General features: G+C 40.6%; 2 protein-coding genes across 2 annotated transcripts; one reads left to right on the top strand and one right to left on the bottom strand.

Annotated features, from left to right (window-relative positions):
* Positions 1-769: 769 nt before the first annotated feature.
* rlf (RLF zinc finger) lies at positions 770-15571 on the bottom strand. The gene is made up of 8 exons (XM_030718310.1): positions 15345-15571; positions 13349-13503; positions 9255-9336; positions 8089-8224; positions 7754-7956; positions 6391-6527; positions 6135-6276; positions 770-5905 (listed from the first exon to the last, which is right to left on the bottom strand). The coding sequence occupies exons 1-8, from the start codon at positions 15522-15524 to the stop codon at positions 1280-1282; spliced, it is 5661 nt and encodes a 1886-aa protein (XP_030574170.1). The 5' UTR covers positions 15525-15571; the 3' UTR covers positions 770-1279.
* Positions 15572-16228: 657 nt separating this feature from the next.
* On the top strand, positions 16229-18765 carry znf593 (zinc finger protein 593). Its single transcript, XM_030718311.1, has 4 exons — positions 16229-16325; positions 16545-16759; positions 17882-17944; positions 18038-18765. The coding sequence occupies exons 2-4, from the start codon at positions 16560-16562 to the stop codon at positions 18162-18164; spliced, it is 390 nt and encodes a 129-aa protein (XP_030574171.1). The 5' UTR covers positions 16229-16325; positions 16545-16559; the 3' UTR covers positions 18165-18765.
* The last annotated feature ends 1420 nt before the right edge of the window (positions 18766-20185 follow it).

Genomic DNA, 20185 nt, shown 5'->3' with positions numbered 1-20185 from the left:
GCCAGAACAAACAGACTCAAGAACAGTTTCTTCGCCAGCCCTATAATGTGCACTATTCAATAATTATTCACCAAAATGCAATATTCACATTCTATTTTGTATTTTTAGAAAGTGTCTTTTCTACAGCATAGCACTGAACCGTGGCCCTCCAATCTCATTGTACATTCGGTATAATGGCAAACACATTCTATCTGTATTCTGTTTACATGCTGATGTGTTACTCCTCCATATCTGCAAATTTTAAGCAAAGTGATACAGAAGAGGCTGACGGATCTTCCTTCAGTGGGACCATCTTGAAGGCTCATATCCAGCTGATAATGCTCCTTAGTGAAGCACACTAACAGATAAGTGCTGCACAACTAACTTAGGGCTGTTCGGACTTCTGAAGGTCTGGGACCACAAGTAGCAACCTGCTTTCTCTGATCCATAATCTAGACTTGACTCCAGAAAAGAGAAAAAAAAAAAAAAAAAAAAAAGCCTGTAAAGTGCTAAGCCTATTTTTACAATTAGAAGTTTTAATATGAGGAAAAACTTACATTTTCCAAGAAATATAGGAAAATTAAATAATCATTACTTGGAAATGACCACTTATAAACCAAATAGATGTTTGCATTTGGGAATTAAAACAAATTGTAAAACAAATTTATTCTATAATAGGTATAATACCATACCTTACGCCACATAAATTACACAGGCATAATTTTAAGGTGATAAATTGGGCCTAGTGTGCAATAAAGAATCCAGAAAGTCAAAGCTGTAATTTCCACATTTATTTTATTAGAAAGTGTTACGTACATGTCTGCCAACATCTGTCCACTGCATCCCAACACTGACTTATAAACTGAGGTGAAAAATAACCAAACGTATTCCTCCAAGGACTTGATAGTAAGGAAATATTTTCAGTCACATTTTCACAAAAGTGAAAGGCCTTGCAATTTGCTACTGACCATTTCTAACAATCTGAAAAGCTGTACATTTATCTCAGAGAACTACAATATATACACTTGAGATAATGATTTTACAAAACAGGTGTTATCTGAATGATTTCATTACAGACATCTAAAAAAAAAAAAAAAGTTAAATCAGCTGAATCTAGTGTGCAGTGTTTAAGCTTGTTTTTCATTTTTTGCTAGTTTCTACAACTGTTCAGTTTGGCAACTTAAAATATAGCAAAAATGTAACACCGTTATCATTGTTTGGGGAAATAAAAATACTGATACACAGCTGTGAAAATGCAAAGTAATTTGCCATAGCTATGTTAAAAAGGTGCTCTTTTAAACTAACTTCCAAGAAGCAGTTTGCTGTTGTTGGTATCTGTTGGAAAGAGGTCAGGCAGGGCGGTGGTGCACACAGGTCTGCCCAGGACCACCACAGGTCTGAGGTACTGAAGCTGTTTAATGGCCAGGTCCCCACACCCAGCCAGGGCTTTGTCCAGGATGGACTTCAAGTTTTGGACTGACGTGAAGTCCCTAGTCATAGCGTGGGGCTTCAGCAATGGGGAATGAGTGCGTCTGCTGCGAGTGTGAGAGATTCCCAGCTGGTTGTTCTCTTTGACAGAACAACTGCGTCTGAAAGTGTCTCGCCGTTTTGCTGATCCTGTGTTTTTGTCTTTTGGAGCAGTTTCTTGTATGAACTTTAGAAATGAAGACTCAAAGCCCATGGGCTTATAGCCAGCAATGTCGAAAGGACGAGGAGAAGCACTACGAGACTGAGAGTCTTTTACATTTGAAGGCTGTTCAGACAGCTCGTTCTTCCGTTTCAGGGGCTGGCGAACAGGAGGACTGGGCAATGATACTGACCCGTTTAACATTTTACCACCATCTTTGTTGCCCGATGCGTCTTGGAAGCCCTCTTCAGTAGTAAAACGAAGTGAACATGGTGGTGAGAGGTCAACAGTGACTGGGCGAAGGAGAGGTTTGATTTTATCCAAGCTCAGTCTCTCCTCCGGTTTCTGACTGCTCTGAGCTCCTGCAGTGGAGTCTTCAGTGTGCCCGCCCGTGCTCGGCTCACCGTAAAGCACCTCATCTGCACCAACGAGGACACCATTTCTCTCAACAGGCGGCAGCTCCTGCTCTTCTTCCCCCGGGAAGCCCAGTGGATCATGATTGTCCTCATCCTGTGTGTCTCCCTTGATGGAGTGAAGGCTCATGGGAGCAGGCTGTGCTCCTGTGTTTTCCGGCTCTGCCTGGTATTCCATTTTGCGAACCCCATTAGGGACACACGCTCCTGCAACAGTCGGCCTGGCTGACTTCCTCTGAATGAGTTCTTCAAGCTGCTCAGCAGTAAAAACGAGCTTATCTTCATTCTTAAAGAGATCTTCTCGACGCATGTGGTGCACCCTCAGGTAGTGACGGTTCAAGCTGTGCATGTACGTGACGACAGAATCACAGTCCTGAACCATGCACGGGTAGGCCACACGCAAGCAGCGGTCTTGGCACATCTGTAGTGCTTCTTCATGAGATCTAAAGACATAACGACTGAAAGAATTTCTTTTCTCTCGCCTTTTCTCTCCTGACACTTTTTTCTCTGGAACGCCCTCGTCACCCAGTTCTGACTGAGCTGTCACTTCAGGCTTCGGACTCTCAGACTGTGTGGTTGGAGAACTAGGTTCTTCTTTCTGAGGACTCTGCGGTGTGACTATAAGCTTCTTTTGGCATCCAGTAATCGACTTCTTGTGAGTGCTCTGTAGACGTACCACCAGTGAGTCGTAGAACTCACAGTGGCTATAAAGAGTGTGTTTTTTAAGTGCTCCATCATGGCTGAACACTCTTGTGCAGCCGTCATACTTGCACCTTAATAGCTCAGGTGGCTGTGAGTGGGAATCACGAGTATGACGCACTAGGCTGCTTTTAAGGTGGTAGGAGGCACTGCAGTTTGCAAAGTGACATTTGAACTGGGGCTGAGGTTCATCCGAGTTTGGGAGAGGCCTTTTTTTGGCAGGTTCTTTCTTCACTTCTGGACTGTGGTGCACATCGATATCCTTTTCCAACAAGAGCTGAGAACGATTGTAATGATGGACTAATTGGAGGTGGCGCACGAGGCCTCCCTGTGTGGAAAAAGCTGCGTCGCAGTTTTTTGCCACGCAATGAAAGGGTTTACTGAACTTATCGAGTATATAGCACAGATTACTTTTGGCTACCAAGCGTCTTGTCGTTCTGACTTGATGATGTGTGGTCTTATCTTCACTTTCTTTCTTCTGCTCATCTTCCTCTCCATTTGCTTCATCCTCCCCTTCATCTTCAGATGGGGAGTGATTGTCAAAGGTTTTTCCATTTTCACTTATCACTGTTGAGTTTTTTGTCTCCTGCTGGTGTTGCAACTTGGGGATCTCTTTCTTTTTCACTTTTAGACCATGGTTTGTCAAGGACTGCGATGTTAGTTTTTTTTTAGATTTGGACTCTTTGTTTCCCTCGAGCCGTACAGATGTTAAACTTATCTGATCTACATGAGTCTCACTCATGTTATGCATCTGAATATAATGGGCCCTCAACACATGTTTTTCTCTGTGGCTCTTGGAACAAAGCTGGCACACATAAGGCTTAAACGATGTGGTTTTCAAAGAAGTCAACCTTTTGGCCTGTTCAATGGTACGGCCATGTCTGGTGTTATAGTGGCGCAGTAAGCTGTAACTTTGAGCCGTCCTAAAGCTACAACTTTTCATCTCACAGACATAGGGCTTAGCACTGGCTAATGATTCACTGCCGTCTTCCTCAGCGGTTACTTGTTGAGTGAGAACTTTAACCTTTTCCTCTGAAAGATGTGGTCTCTTCTGAAGCAAGACAACAGGAGGCTTTGCCATAATTGCCTGATGAAGAGATATTTGAGACGCATTTGAGTCTGAGCTGGACTGAGTGGGTTCGCTTGGCAAACTGTCAGACGAGGAATTCAGGTCCAGCTTACTGAGCCCGATAAGTATCTCTTTGAGAGCATCGTTTTTTGTTTGAAGGCTTAACGAGTTTGTTTCACTGTTTTTAGGATGAGTGGATGTTTTTCTTTCTTTGCTAGTGTCCACAGGTTGAAATGGAGTTGGGTCGTTTCCCTTTTCTTCACTCTCCAGTTGACTTTCAGTCTTGATCCATTTGGACTTAGAGCCCTGCTCTTTGTCATGTTTGTGTTCTTTGTTCTCTAGTTTGAGATGTTCCGGGTGAGCACATTTAAGATGTCTCTGGACATCTCTGGCTCTGGAAAACGTCATGCCACACTTCTCAAAGCCACAAGTGAATTTACTTCCATCAAAACACACAGCCACCAAGGTCATTGTTGCTTTGGGCTCCTTGATGTCAGATTCCTGCAATGATGAGGAACAACTCACTGATGAAGCATTTAGGACGTCTCCATTTACAGTGTCAGAATCAACTGACTTAAGGCGAACTGTTGCGTCAGTAACAGTCTTAAAAAGTTTCCGCTTTGCCTTCCTTTGAGCCTCAAAGTCCTCTTCAGAGAAAGTAATGTTGTGTGTGGACAGATGCTTTATAAATTCCTTTTTGGATAAGTAATACTTTCTACAGTCAGTACTAGAGCAGGTAAATGCTGCATCTCTAAAATGCTGCGCTTCATGATGATATATCTGTCCCAAGTCAGAATATGTGACATAACAGCCTTTGAGCTGACACTGGTAGTTGAGCTGATAGCCATGGGTCTGTTTGTGTGTGACAAGTTCATTGGAAGTATTAAACTGCGCACCACAGCCTATAACCACACATGTATAAGGCCGATCACCATAGTGAACTCTTATATGTTTGCGGTGATGGTAAGCTGAGATAAAATGACGTCTACAGAAGACACACTTCTCCCGCTTGTCTCTCATCTGATGAAAATATTTCACGTTTTCATCACCTTTGTGTTCTGACTTTAAGTGGACATACAAGTACTTGGAATGTTTAAAAGTCCGTGTACATCCAGTTCCTGGACAGGGATACTCGTCTCTGTTCTGCAGTTTGAAATGTTGGTCAATGTAATCGAAAGTTACATGCTCGTCGTTGTCCACGTGTTTCTCTTTCACTGTTTTGGCTTGCTGCACAATATGCTGCAAGACATCTGGATCATGTGTGGATTTGTAATACAGCATTAGAGAAGGGTCGATGGTGATCTCTCCCGGTTCAACGTCGTCATCCTCATCTATCGGTTTCTGCACTTCCTCTTTCTTTGCGTGGTTTTTGAAAAGATGTGTTTCACTCTGAATGTGTTTTTTCATGTGAGGAACAAGTTCCTTCCTACTATCAAACTTTTCCATGCACACAGGGCAGGGATGGCTGTTGTCGTCTGCATGCCTTTTGGAATGGTGAATGACTTGGGTGTCAGTGACAGACCTTTTACAAATGTGACAGCAGAACTTGTATTTCTTTGTCTCAGAATCTCCTTTGATTTCTGTTTGGTTAAGAGACTGTTTTTTATCTAGCTGCTCATGACCATCAAGACCTCTGTTTATCCCATTTTGGTGCACCGATTCTACTTTGACAGCGACTCCCTGTAGTTCATGTGGTTTATCCTTCTCCTCTTTATCAACTGCCTCCTCCTCTTCCGCTTCTGACTCGGGCCTCAATCCCAGAAGGGAGATGCAATGATTTTTTAGAGTTTTCCAATCCCAGAATTCAGGGTCAAAAGGCCAGTATGCTTTCAGTGCTAGTAGTAACTCACAGCGTAGTGAGTTCGGAATAACCTCGCTGTCTTGGTCATATTTTTGGTCTGGGCGCAAGTAGAGCTCCTCAAGACAGCTGAAGGCTTCCTGAGCAGGGCCAAGCAGGAACTCTGTGAGTTGGCAGGCACGCAAAACCTCAAGGTCATCTGGAAGAAGGCAGGACACTGTCTTACAGACAGAGATCTTTGAGTCGGAGTCATCCTGCTTTGGAAGTTGAAGGGCTTTCACGCAAAGCTCTACTGAGGCAGGTATCCCTGGTTCCTCTGCCTAAAAAGAGAGTGAGATTAGCATATTACATAGTGCTAGAAAAGTGAAAAAAAAAAAATAGACCCAGCTGCACTGCCCATTTAAGTGTCTATAAAATCCCAATAGTCAGATTTCCAACAGTTTTATTTATGTTACTAACCCCCCCCCCCCAAAAAAAAATAGAAAAAAAAAAAAACTGCTGTATTTTAGTATGAAAAGTGGATAGTATAGTATGGCTGTTCACACTTACCTCTGTTTGAATCACACGGACCAAGTAAAGCAAATGGTCAACTGTTTTGGCAATGGCACCTAGCTGAAGGCATCGTTCCAGAAGAGACACCGGTGAGGGGTCAAGCCTCCTCTGAAGCTTACTCCACAATAAAATCAACTCCCTTTCAATAAAAAAAAATTTAAAAAAGAAGAAAATTTACATATATTTGACTCTGACCACACACACACAAATATACTATCAAAGTATCGCTTTCTTTTAAAAAGAGACCACTCACCATGAGGAGTAAAGACTCTGCTGCTGTAGCTGCTGTGTCAAGAAAGTTGTGCACAGGATGAAGGCTGTATTCTCCTCGCCCTCTGTCTCCAAATTGCATGTGATCTCAAGTACATCCTTGCAGTCCAGTCTGGATATCTGTCAGGAAATAAATATAACGTTGATTACTCAGCAAACAATAAAAAAGGCAACATAATCTCCAAGTCAATCGCCAGACATAAATATAGGAAACCAACAAAAAGCTATAAATGCCAAAAAACAAATATTTTAAATCAAAGATTTATGGATCAATTTGTGTTGTTTTGCATGTTTAGAGTTTTGTATCAGTCATTTACTACCAACAGAACATATTCTCCCAGAATTATTTATACACATAAAACACAATTTACTCTTCCCTAAGATACAGACCTATGAGGAATTAGGTAAGCAGCACTGTCTTAGCTACAGTAAAACAACATTTTAAAGTTTACAAATGTTTCTCAGAGAGCTTCATAATCCCAGGTCAGTAAACTGTCTTACACTAAAATGGGGTGAGCATGCGCTTGGAGGTTTTTAACCAACAACCCAGAGAGAAAAGGTGAGGCAATAGACACAACTGGAACTACGGAGGCAGGCAAGGCCGAAAAATAAGGTTATGTAAGAGCTGGACAATATCTTATATTAATCTATAAGAAAGCATAACAAAAACCCTTCTTCCTTACAAAACCATGCAACCTTTTCCTTTGCTGTAATATATTTTCTCTCTCAAATTCCTCAAATGGTGTGCAGTACAGGAATCCATCATCCATTTTCTTTTGCTTATCCAAACAATTATGCAAAGATATTTCTGTGTGAATGAGCATTAGATTTATGTACCATTTAAAGAAGCAGGGTAAAATAGTTATACAGCTTAATATAAAGTATAGTATAATCCCAAATTGAAAATAGGCCACAAAGTACCCACATTTTCTATCTGGCACAAGCTTAAGGATTTTCTGAGTCATCTAAGTGAATGCCAGAAAACTGAAATCTCAATTTGCATGTGAGTTTGGGGCTCTATTTCTGGAAGCTTCGCAGAAAGCCCTTATGAATAGGTAATTTTTTTGCACTTATTACAAAAAGATTTGACTTGCAAATCTGTCCCATTTTTTCCTTTATCAGCTAATATTAGTTACATATTGTCTTTGTGTATGTGTTACTGAACACTTCGTCCTCTGAAAGCTCTGCAAGGCTATCACAGTCATGATAATCTGACACTCTCTCAGTGCCACACTCAAAACTTATTACTTTGTATTTTTGATACTATACATAAATGTAGAAACAAAACCATCAATTTACTGAGAGTTAAGCCACAATATACCAATCCCAAGGGTATGCTCTAATACCTCCATTATGGCTTCTTCATTGGGCAACAGGTGACAAAGCAGGGAGACGTATGTCTGACGAAATGTGGCCTGATTGGAAAAGGTGCTGCATTCAGTGCAAGCTTTGGCCAACACTACGGCTTTGGCAAGCTCTCCCATCTTCTCCAGATGTTTCACCCGCATCTCCATGAAGCCCTCACCCTCCAAGCTGATGTATGCATTAACTAAAGACAGAATACATAAAATCTGAGTCAAAAACAAACAAACAAAAATTATATAGCTAAGGCAGCACTATGTTACTGTAATTTTCAAATAAAAAGAATCTAGACAAACTATCTAGTTAACTAGATCTTAACCTTCGTCTGGGTTGGTGAGCTGCCCGGTGAGGAGAGACGTAAGGACAGGGTTGCTCCACGCCCCTCCCTCTCCTGTGATTTGGAGTAATGCTTGAAGGTCTGTGCTTCCATACTGTAGCAAGGTATCATGGGCAATCTGCAAACACCACAAAAATGTTACACCTAAATACAATAAAACTATTTGTTCAGCATCTTTATAAATATTCATTTTCAGGAACACAAAAGAATTGTAATGAATTAAGAGGTATATTTCCTTAAAGGAGCCAGCAGTACTGCTTTCCCTCTACTGATTGTGTGATAAAATGACAAATGAAAACTCAAAAGGCTGTCAGTTTGTGTTTCAGCACAAGCGATATAAATTATCTACTCTACACAAAGCGAAACGTTTGTCACTGTTCGTATCTAAAAGGGAGAACGTGACAGCTCAGCACAGCCTGGTTTAGAACTTTTCTGACAACTCTGGCTGTAGAAATGACTCCCCCCCCCCCCCCCCCCCCCCCTTTTTTGAAATGTCATGTCAAATAATGTCATTCTTGAATAAAACTCAATATAGTGACTTAGCTGCCCACAGTCTAATAGCAAAGAAAATGACAGTACTTAAAAACCTATACAAGACTTCAGATTGGTTTTATATTTCCGTGATTCTTTGCAGTATATCACAGTTTTACTCAGCTTGGACATATTGAACGAATTTGGCAGAATATGCTGCCAACTCTTCAGTGCACAGTCGCCCCAAGAAATCAAGTCCCCAGCCATGCGACCCACCCCACGAGACTGAAACACTTAACTTCTTTCTCTGGAAACAGAACTGTGAAATGTAGGAAAAATTTAAACAGTAGTTTTCTATTCTTACATCTTTAATCGTTTGTGAAAATAATCATTTTCAGCCTGATATTGCAGACATTCATCTCATATTAAGGCACAGATCTGACAACCATTTAAGAGTTAGAGGTTATAAAGACACATGGTTTAGACTCACTACGGGGTAAACAAAACAACGCTGTCCACAACAATTCGACACACCTCGTCTTGGGCTTTAGTTTTCAAAGGGTTTTAAAAGAACCTGCAAAAAGAATCAACTTTCCACATTTATTTCCCTTCATACACACAAATTCTATTTTCTCTGTGAAGTCACCCATCAGAACAATGCTTTCAGTGTCATGTACCTGAACAGAGTGGTGGAACTGAACCCAGGCTTCATATGGGATTTCATTCTCAGGCACTGACAGCAACAGTTCGAAACAGCTCCTGCAATAAAAAATAAAGACAAGTTTCACGAAACGATGATAAAACAATGCAAAACAGAAGCTCTCAAGGACAGTTTGAAGAGTGTGCAGAGTCTGACCCAAGCCATGAGCCACCCTAGCTACCCCCCCCCCAATAAGGCAGTCAGAAGGGGAAGACTGTTCCTGTGTCTACTAATCCAATATTAATATTCACTAATATTCCTGTATACGTGGAACTGTGTGTGCTTCAATTAACATCCATTAACTTTCTTGTCCAACAAGGGTCACACTGGAGCTGAAGCCTATTCCCGCTGACATTAGACAAGAGGTGGGGTACACCTCGAACAGATGACACAGCTGACAGAAAGATACAGGCAACCATTTACACTCACATCTACAAACAATTACAAATGTGGGTGGAAGCTGGAGCACCCAGAGGCAACCCACGCAGGCATAGGGAGAACACGTGAACTCCACACTGAAACACTGCAGCTGATCAGCTGGTTCAAATACAAAACCTTCTTGCTGTGAGGTCACAGTGATAACCACTGTGCAACACACATAAAATACCAAAATATGAAATCACCAGAGCTGCTTGCACTATTTTGCATCTTTGCAGCAAAACGTTTTCGGCAGTGATCAGTTTGCTTGACTATAAAACCACAGCTTCCCTCTTTTATTCTTCAATCGCCTTCCTGTAGGCTAATGTACAATATTTGCACACAATTTGTTGCCGTCTAAAGTAGCTTATGGTCCCGTGATTGTATCAGTTTGCGCACGTGTTTCCGTTCAGACGGCGTGAAGAAAGGGGTCTTCACCCACTGCAAACATGCTCCCATGCAATCTTCCAAAATCCCAACTGGACGTGGACGCTCTACACGTCAGTCGAATGCTGATTGGTTGACAAGTGGGCCAGAATAGGTAAGGAGCTACAGTGTAAGTCACCAGGAATAGGACAGGTTTTTCATTGTTTTCAATCACTTGGTTTCACTTCAGCTATCGTATAACTTTGCTCTTCTCCATGGCTGGCTGATGGACCGGCAACAGCAAGAGTCTGCTCCACTCCATCTAACAACACTCTCGGCAGGTAGATGGGCAGTCAATATATGTGTTCAGCCTTCTCACCAAAAATGTGGGCTTTTCTTGGGCGCATGCATCACTAACCCACCCTTGCAAACTGCTGTGTAGTTGGTTTGCGTACAACAAACAGAGCTGCCTGTAAACAGGCAAGTGTTGTGAACTGCAGCAAAAGCAGCCAAACAAAATGTATATTCCAAACACAGTACACGTCTTCAAATAGTGCTTTTAATTCTAAAAACAAATCGGCACATGCGACATGTCTTAATCAGGAAATGCAAAATGATGAAGAACTGGAACATGAGGTTTACATGACCCGTATGGATACAGTTTGTTCAGGATAACAGTGGATTTTAAATGCACATGTAAATCTGATGACAAAAAAAAAAAAATAAATAATTCCCACACCTTTGATTACATCATATATTTGAACTTTTGCAGACTGAAGTAATTAACAGAAACTTAAAACTTATTTGCAGCATTAGCCCTTTAATGCCCATCAAAGGACATCATGAATCACACCTAAGTAACAGCCACTCAATCCCAGTCCATGTGAGCTTTGATTTCTTTATATAGATCACTTATCCAGATCATGATCTGGATCCAGGAATTAAAAAAAAAAAATTCTTTATCATTGTAAGGTAGGGATAACATTCACATACTTGCACCTAACCTTATGAGGATAAGTGAGAATCCTCTAAAAATGAATTAGGGTGCTTCATGACCATATGTTCTGTGATATAACAAACTCTGCTCATGATCGAAGAACAATTCTGGATCTAATGATCCAGAATGCTGGAAATTATTTATGATTGAGTATGGCAACACTGGGTGGCATCTATTGCAGCGTAGTATCGGCACATAGAAAATTTGCGGTGGGCGAGGTGTGCACTCTACTGAGTGCTCTTCTAGTTACAGTTACCACTGCTAACATTTGGGTTTTACATTATGTGTCACTGCATACCTCAAAGTCTAACCATAGCTGAGCCATTTCCATCAATTTACAAAACCACTATTGTGTGTGTGTGTTTGCAATTTACTCACTATTATTCATGAATGTTGTCCATTTTGTATTTATACATTTCATTTTATGCTCTGGGCAGGCAGAAAGTGCACTAACTAGGTTGATTGCTATTGTGAATCACAAGGTTTTCTATAATATGTGTTATAAACTGACTGTGTTGAGAAAGCTGAAGGTTTCTCATGGCAGGCAGGTCACCTACTATACCTTCTTCTAGTTCTACCTGGCCTCCTGTGTGCATATAATAGCTTTAGTCAAACACACTCATTAATATACCGAATGTATAACTGTAACCTATTTTTGTTTCATGTTATTAGACCAATGAAGTGAGTGTAACAATACTAAATCTCTCTGCAGCAAAAGGCTGCCTCTCCTGAAAGATTTCTCCCCCTCTCTGCACATGTGTTTTTCTAATTCCGTGCAAATTAAATGTTCTGCTTTGAATATATTAAGCCAAAGTAAGAAATAAATAAAAAGCAGAACTTAAAAGATAAAACTGAACCCAGCAGAAAAAGGGATGTTAAGAAAGCAGAGCAGAGAAAAGCACCAGGATGACGAGTGCCTTGCAGTAGCAGCAGGCATATGGAGAATGTGGATACTGCCTTTACTCAGATTGCTAAGTGCACTTATAAGGATTGGCAGAAAGGAGAGAGACTAGACTTACTCCCACTGGTTAACAGTTATTACCACTTAGGAAAGAAACAATCAGTGTTGGTGTCTTTAATTGTCAACGCTTGATCTCCTTTTCAGTCAGCACAAGCCTGCTCTAGAGGTGTAATGGCTTGAGTTTAGAGAAAATGCCAGAATTTGGCCTACATTAGACAAACTTTAAATTGTATGGTTGTGAGAGTAGGCTATTAAAGACTTCATAAATAATTGAAGTAGCTGAGCTTATTGCTTCGAAGAAAAAAAAAATAGAGACTTTTTTAAACAGATGACTCGAATAACCATAATACATTTGGAAACAATTCCATAATAATTGGAAATAATCATTTTAGAATGATTGGGATGATTTCATAAAGGAGTGCAGCTACACAGAAAATTAGCTTTTATGCAAAACATAGCCTTTCTGGAACTTTATTGATACAAACTTGGTTTCCAACCAACTGGTTTGCTTGCCACCCGAGAAACTGCCATTATTGCTCCTTTCTTCAAGGAGTAAGGCTGTGTCTCGTCTAAAGCGGCTCACTCTGTGGTGTTGCAGGTAAAGCAGTCTGCATCTCTTAAAAGATGGAGGCTCACAGCAGAACTGAAAAACGGAGCCCTTCCTCAGCTTCCTGTCTAACCAGGGAGGAAGAGGGCTGAAGATACACAAACTCTCAGAAGAGATCTTGAGTTGAAGAGTCAGAAGGGGAAACTAGTTCACAAGAGAGACGATAGGCCCACCTGCCCCATTACTCTCAACGTGGGGGAATGGGCACAAGGGACCCCCAGCAGAAAAGGTCGTGAGCACGCAGTGTGAGCAGGTCTCAGGTGGCCCACACCCAGAGATCGCATGTAAAATAACCAAATCTTATCCTGTGGGAGGGGCGTTATATCAGACCAGTGAACTCAGTCACTTCTCTAGTCTTTAGTATTGCTTTTATGTTTGCCATTTTCTTCACTTCCTTTCTTATTTTGCAGTACACATTTAGAGCCTGCATGACACACACCAGCAACAAACTTTGATTTTTGTAAAGTTTAAAAAAAATAAAACATATTAAGTTGCACCCTTAAAATGGGAACCGTATTGGCATTCCTTTAGCTTCAAAGCATACTGATTGAACTATTTTACATCACACATGCTGCAATATCATCATTTCCTATGCACACTTTGCAATGCCAATAGTGAAAAAAATATGCATAGCCCTTGTGTATACAAGTTAAATTCACATGATTTTTGAGATAATGTCCTGCTTATATCTCATAATTCACTGAAATATTTTTCAGTACTCACAACGCCAGTCGTTTCAAAACAAGGGCCACTCTGTCAGACTCTGCAGTGAGGTGGGATCGGGCTGAAGCAAAGCAGTTTATGGACAGGCAGTAGACCTCCAGAAGGGGCAGGCCATGCTCCATGGAATTCCTGCTTCCAGCATAGTGCATCAGTGCCTGCAAAGACACACACAGGTGTCACAAACTGTGCAAAAAAACATTTTTTTTTTTTTTAAACTATAATAAACAGATGAAGCAGCTTTGCAAGTAGACTTAAAAACTGCCCCAAAGAGGAGCCATTTGTCTGGATGATCAAAGATTTTTACACCTGGGGGAGATGCCTGTCTATACCTGATTGATCCCAGCTGACACGGTCTGGTGTGTCTGCTGTGCTCCTGATTGGGTCTGAGGGGACTTGACGGAACAACCCTAAATAATCACTTCATTCCAAGAAGGCCACATACAGTACATGATCATTAAACTTGATTTTTTTTTTTTTTGGATGATTCAACCCAAATACATACTTTTAATGAGTGTGAACCTATTTCCAACTGTTTATTTCACACAATTTAAACATCAAAACTCAATACAATTAATTAAATGAATATTACTTGCAGGAAATGGGTATTTTATATAATTCAACTTTTACCGTTAATGGAGAGGAAGGTTTTGTTTCAAGCAAACACTCAACTGTCAGCTGTCTCCAGGTATAGAGAAGTCAACATCTACACCCATCTGTCACCTCTATGTAGCTGGTGGGTATACACATTAAATCATCATAGCACTATCAGCATCCCAGGAGTCTCATTTGCCAGACAGAAGGAACTTCACTAGGTGGTTCTTGTGTCCACAGAGGCACTAAATTAATTCCCCTCTGTCTAAATATACAGTACCCTCTCAAAGGAAGTCAGGAATAAAGTCTAGACCCCGAAGACCTACATCAGTGTACTAATTACATCTGGGAGATTTCTGACAGGAACTAAGAATCACACACATCTATTTTCCTTAAACCTGGAAAACTGTGAAGCTGCACTGTGCAGAAATTGGGTTTTAGCACTAAATCAAGTGATATTTTGCAATGTTATCAAAACGTATGGAAACACAAACTTTTCACTGACTATAAGGGGAAGTTAGAGCCATTGAAAACATTGAGAAATATTCAACAGCATTCTAATTACAAAGCAACTGTCATGGTGATCTAGCTAATAAACTACCCCTGCTCTTCCCTTAGGCTGCTGGCCAGATTTTACTGGAAGCTCTTTTGTGGCTAAAAAGCTTGTAGAGTGGCTTAAGCAGAGAAAATGATGGATTGTTTTGTTTTGTTTTGTTTTTAAATCAGGTACTTTAGAAAGCAGAAACACGGCAGTTTCCCTAACATGAGCGAGCTAGATTCTAATCTATGACACATTTTTTAAAAATAAATCTCTATTGCAGATGCGCAGGTTTAGAAATTGTCACCACATTTGAAGGGCACAGGGAAAGCTTATCTTCTTGAACTGGCCAAAATCCAATATCGTAGTAGTTGAACGGCCCCAACTACTAAATATTATGATAAACATATCCCGATGCTGCCCCGCCCCACACGCATGCAATAATACATGATGTGCAAACTGTCAATAAATGCACATAAACATCTGTGCAACATTTTCCGTTTAGGCAGTAAAATCACTTCCCCTTCAAAAAAAGAAAAAACTCATCTAAACGATGTATATCCTTAAAAGAGAGGCGAGTTGAACCAGCTAAATAGGCAACATAAATTACTCAGCTGCTAATGTAAGCCCAATGGCCGTAAGTTGTTTTGCCGTGAAAATAATAATAATAAAAAAGGAGGGGAAAGCACATGCAAATATGTGCAAAAATAAACGCAGTGCAACTGGGTGGAATCCTAAACTAAACTTGACCACTCAGCTAGCAGGCCTGGTTAATTCTGCTTACGGATTGCGAAAAAAAAAAAAAAACAGTCCTGGGTGAGCTAACGATAGGCTAATGGTAGCTTCGATACTGTATGTACACATTACCTGACAGAAGTTATCGCAGTACTCCGTGGAGGACACTACGGAGATTTCTTGTTGCCTGAGGACGTCTTCGAAAGCTCTCAGTGTGGCCAGCAGGGTTTCCATTGCAACTAGGGTATCCTCGGCCGTGTCCAGGGCCCAGTCGCTCCATTCGTGCTCTGGTTCGACATTATTCTCCGCCATCTTCACTCTCCACCGCGGCGCGTATGCAGTGCAGTCTGGCGACGCCTTCACGGCTATCGGAATATTTAAACGCATCAGATGAACTGACAGCAGGATGCCCCGAAAACAAAGTAGGGGGAGTGGTAAGAGCAGAAAAATAAAATGTGCGTGTAATATCATTTGCAGGTCATTGTTGCTGTTCTCTTTTTTTTACTCGCTAAATCAAGACACTTTATCTTTTAAATCTAATTTAAGCTTTGCTCTCCAAATCGCATAATTAAAACCCAGTGTGCTTTTCCTTTCCTTTTTATCCATCTTTTCCTGTTCTATTTTTTCAGTCTCAAATGTATGTGCTAACTTTAAACAACCACTATTACAGGTTTCCTCGGGGTGACACTGATATGGAAAGTTACATAGAGCATAGGAAGGTAGCGTCACAGCGAACACAACACACCTGACAGCGTAAGGCCAAAGAAAACCACATAAAACAGCTACACTGAAAAAGTAAATATCTACTTAAGCAAATACGATTCAACTTTGAGACTGGATGGAAATTTTTTCGCAAAATGTGCATGCCTAATAAGTGCTAAGAAAGAGCTATGAGTAATAATTTGATAGTAGAAGAAGATAAAAGACTATTCTGAAGTGAATAATGCTGAAACATAATTTCGTGTGCGTTGGTATGAAAATTTGTTGACAGTGTATTTTTTATTTTTCTCCCACAGTTTCATGCCTGGTGTTTGGCGGCCTCTGGAGGTGAGTAGCTGTATCTAAACTTGACCCGGAAATAGATTTCACTTCTCTCGGTCACACGTGTGGAAGGTAAGCAAAGTATGAAAATAACATCTGCGAGGGTTTATTAGATGTAGATCAGCTACAATACTGATTGATTAGACGTTAAAAGCATATTTTGATCCGTCTTTGTCAATAGATTCCAGTGATCATTAACCAGACAGTGAAACGATTCAGTTTTAAGCTTCACACAGCTCAGTGAAGTGCCTGCGCTGATTCTTGGAGACTAAAAGCTCTTGTTTCATACAGTCCCACCAGGTTATCATGGGGAAGTCCAAACAAACGCGGAACCACAACAATGGCAAGAAGAAGAACATTGCAAAGACCTGGAAGACAAAGCGCAGGACCAAAGACCTGGATCAGATCCACTCGGACATGAAGCCTGAAACAGCTGCTAAACTGCTGCATCAGGAGGTGGACTACGATGTAACCGGATGTGCACAACACTACTGCTTACACTGCGCGTAGGTATTTCTCTGTTTACCTTAACAGTATAAATATATTTGCAGTCCAACAGGTTTTGTGCAAATATCCTAGAATAGTGGGATAGGCAACGATTAGACAAGACTGACTTTTCTGCATATATTTGCTGTTTGCCAAACTTCAACTGTTCACTTTTCTTTTTTTTTTAGTAAATCATTAAATGTTTGATCTAAAGTCCTGTTTAACATATATTGGGCTAGGAAAAGAAGCAACTCTTCCAAGGCTGGAATGGATGAATATTCTGTAATCATTCTGAAAAAAATTAAATAATTGATTATTAAAATGGACAGGAATGAAAAACATGTCCAAGTCTGAGGCCACGGTTCTCAGCTGGAAAAGGGTGGAGTGCCCAATCTGGGCTGGGGAGGAGTTAAAGTATCTCAGGGTCTTGTTGCCAAATGAGGGGAGAGATCAGCGAGCAGATTGGTGCGGCGTCGGCAGTGACGCAGATGCTGCTCTGCTCTGAAGTGAAGAGAAATCTCAGCGTGAAAGGGAAGCTGTCGATTTACAGGTCAATCCAGGTTCTTACTCTCACCTATGGCCATGAGGTGTAGGTAGTGACCAAAAGAATGAGACTGTTGATATAAGCACTGGCTGGGCTCCACCTTAGAGATAGGGTGAGGTGCTCAGTCATTCAGGAGGGGCTTAGAGTAGAGCCACTACTCTTCCACATCAACAGGATGCAGAGGAGTAGTGGGAGCTCCTAGGTGAGGTGTTCTGGGCATGTCCTACTAAGGAGTATTTGCTGTGGCAGACCCAGGACATGCTGGAGAGAATACATCTCTCCGCTGGCTTGGGAACAGCTTGGTGTCCCCCTATGGAAGTGTTAGAGGAGGTGGCTGTAGAGAGGAGGGTCTGGGTGTCTCTGCTTAGACTGCTGTCCCAGCAGTAGGCCCCAGGTGAGCAGCAGAAAATGGCTGGATAGATGGATGATTAAAATGAACCATTTTCATTCCTAATCCAGGAGTTCCAGATCCTCCTGGGTTCCTAATACTGAAATAGCCTCTTCCTATATAGCCCCTTCTCTCATGCTGTGGGCTATTCATGTTACATCTAAAAAGTATCTATATCTTTTTAATGTGGTTCCTCTTCTTGTTTTGCAGGAGATATTTTGTGGATATGAGATCCTTGAAAGAGCACTTCAAAACTAAAGTGCACAAAAAACGGTCAGCTATTGACTCTGCAGTCACATATTTTGACATATAGTTCTTGACCCTCTTCATGTATGTTTCATAGCTTACACCTTTTTCTCCATCCAGGCTGAAGCAGCTCAGAGAGGAGCCTTATACCCAGGAAGAGGCAGAGAGAGCAGCAGGCATGGGCTCATACATCCCTCCGAAAATGATTGAAGTGAAGACCCAACCAATAGAAGAGAACATGGAATGAAAACTGCTCCCATTAATTCACAGACTGATTTACACATAAAAGAGGCATTAGCAGTGTGGTTAATGCTTGCTGTTACTGTTGTCACAAACTGTAGAAGCATTGCTGAATGCTTTTTGTGACAGATGTTTGTTCTTCAGCCAGCTGTGATAAATGTGGTTTTTAAAGTTCAATCACCAATTTCAGAAGGCTTCTCCTTACACTCAGATGGATCGTGTACCTGTGTAAATACATGGGACGGCAGAATTTTATGCCACAATAACGAAATTTGTGAAGAGGACTAAGTCAAATTACACATGTGGAGTAAAGTAGAGCAGTTAGAGCTGTATTTCTCTACCTGGACTCACCAGATAAGGAACTAGGAAAAATTTATTTATGCACACAAAATAATTTTTTTTTTCTGATTTCACTCTTTTATTTTTTCATTTGAAAAAATGGACAATTAACCAAGTTTGATTATCTATAGAAATTGTAACTATGTACCATATACTTTAAATGGAGGAAATGGGACATGTGGATGGTGATTCAGATGTCTGCATCCTGGCTGACTTTTACCTCTTTAGACCTCTAAATGTTCTTAAAATTAAACAACTCTGAGACAACACTTAGGACACAAAGACCATTTCATCACATGCATCACATGAACTTGCATAATTTTACAGGTCACAAAGATCAGGACTGACGCAGTTGGAGTGATTGTGTTTTAGTTGAAGGTTTGGGGTCCTCCATTTTCAGTGGCTCAAAATTAATTGGACAAACTAATATAATTTTAAATATAAGGATTATTTTTAATACTTGGATGAAAATTCTTTGCAGTCATTGACTAATCTGGCCTTCCTTTTCTTGAGCATGACCAGTGGTTTTCACTTTGTTGTAAACCCTCTGTATTCATGAAGGTATCTTTTGATTGTAATAATTGCCTTCCTCCCCAAGAGTGTTCTTAACTTGACTGGGATTTTCTTAACCAAGGTAATAACTGTGATCATCCACTGTAGTTGTAATCTGTGGTCTGTTGGTGTTGCTGAGCTGGTCAGTGCATTTTTCTTGGCCAATGCTATAGCTTTGCTCTCACTCTGATAGGTTTGTTCTGGTTTTTCATGCCCTGCCTCACTTGCACTGATAATTTCTTTGGGTCTCAGATTGAGATTTTCAGTGAACCGCTAATAAATGCAAGTCATGGATTAAGCATGGTCCTAGACTAAAAGGAAAAAGTCAATGAAGACCACAATAGGAAAAAGTATTTAGTCCAGGATTAGACATAATCCCTGTACGGGAAACTGGGCCCATATGTTTTATCATCATTTTGTTTTTTTTTAAATTGAATAACAGTCAATCAGTTTTGAAATTATCTTTGAGCTTCTGAAAATGGGGACGTTGTACAAAAATGTCTGTAATTCTTAAACAGTTAAGGGAATGCTTTAGTTTAATCCCGCAAATGAAAGCTGAAAGGCTGCATTTTAATCATTTGGTTGTTTGAATTAAAATCCACTGTGGTAGTAGACAGATGCAAAACTACTAAAAATCTTTTAGTGTCCAAATATGTGTGGACCTGAATGTATATGAAAGTCCACATTTACATATTTACACACATTTATACATGGGCTCAAGCACTTCTATCTGTCACACACCAATGCATGCATTAAGTTTGGAGTTAGATATTTTTCTCTGGGACACTTTGATACACAGACTGAAGGAGCCCAATTTGTACCTTTTAAAACAACAGGTAGAAATGTCTGTTTTTGTAAAGGAAAATACAAAAATTCAAACTCCAGATAAATAATCACCATGTACTGGAATATACTGCTCTAAGGATCTTGGACATTCTATATTAATTAACACATGCATCGACACAATTAACTATTCAGTCCTTCTTTGGGCTCCAGATATGAGAGTCAGAGTTTAACATGCTGAATATTTAAAGTGAGATCAGCCTACTTTAGTGTCTTTTGTTTGGGGAGGTAACCCATTAAATGCCCCTATGGCACATCAGTGATAAATATATTTACATTTATAAATCCAATAGG

This window comes from Archocentrus centrarchus, chromosome 22 (genome assembly GCF_007364275.1).
Source record: "Archocentrus centrarchus isolate MPI-CPG fArcCen1 chromosome 22, fArcCen1, whole genome shotgun sequence".
NCBI lineage: Eukaryota > Metazoa > Chordata > Actinopteri > Cichliformes > Cichlidae > Archocentrus > Archocentrus centrarchus.
This window is presented reverse-complemented; position numbering and strand designations above follow the sequence as displayed.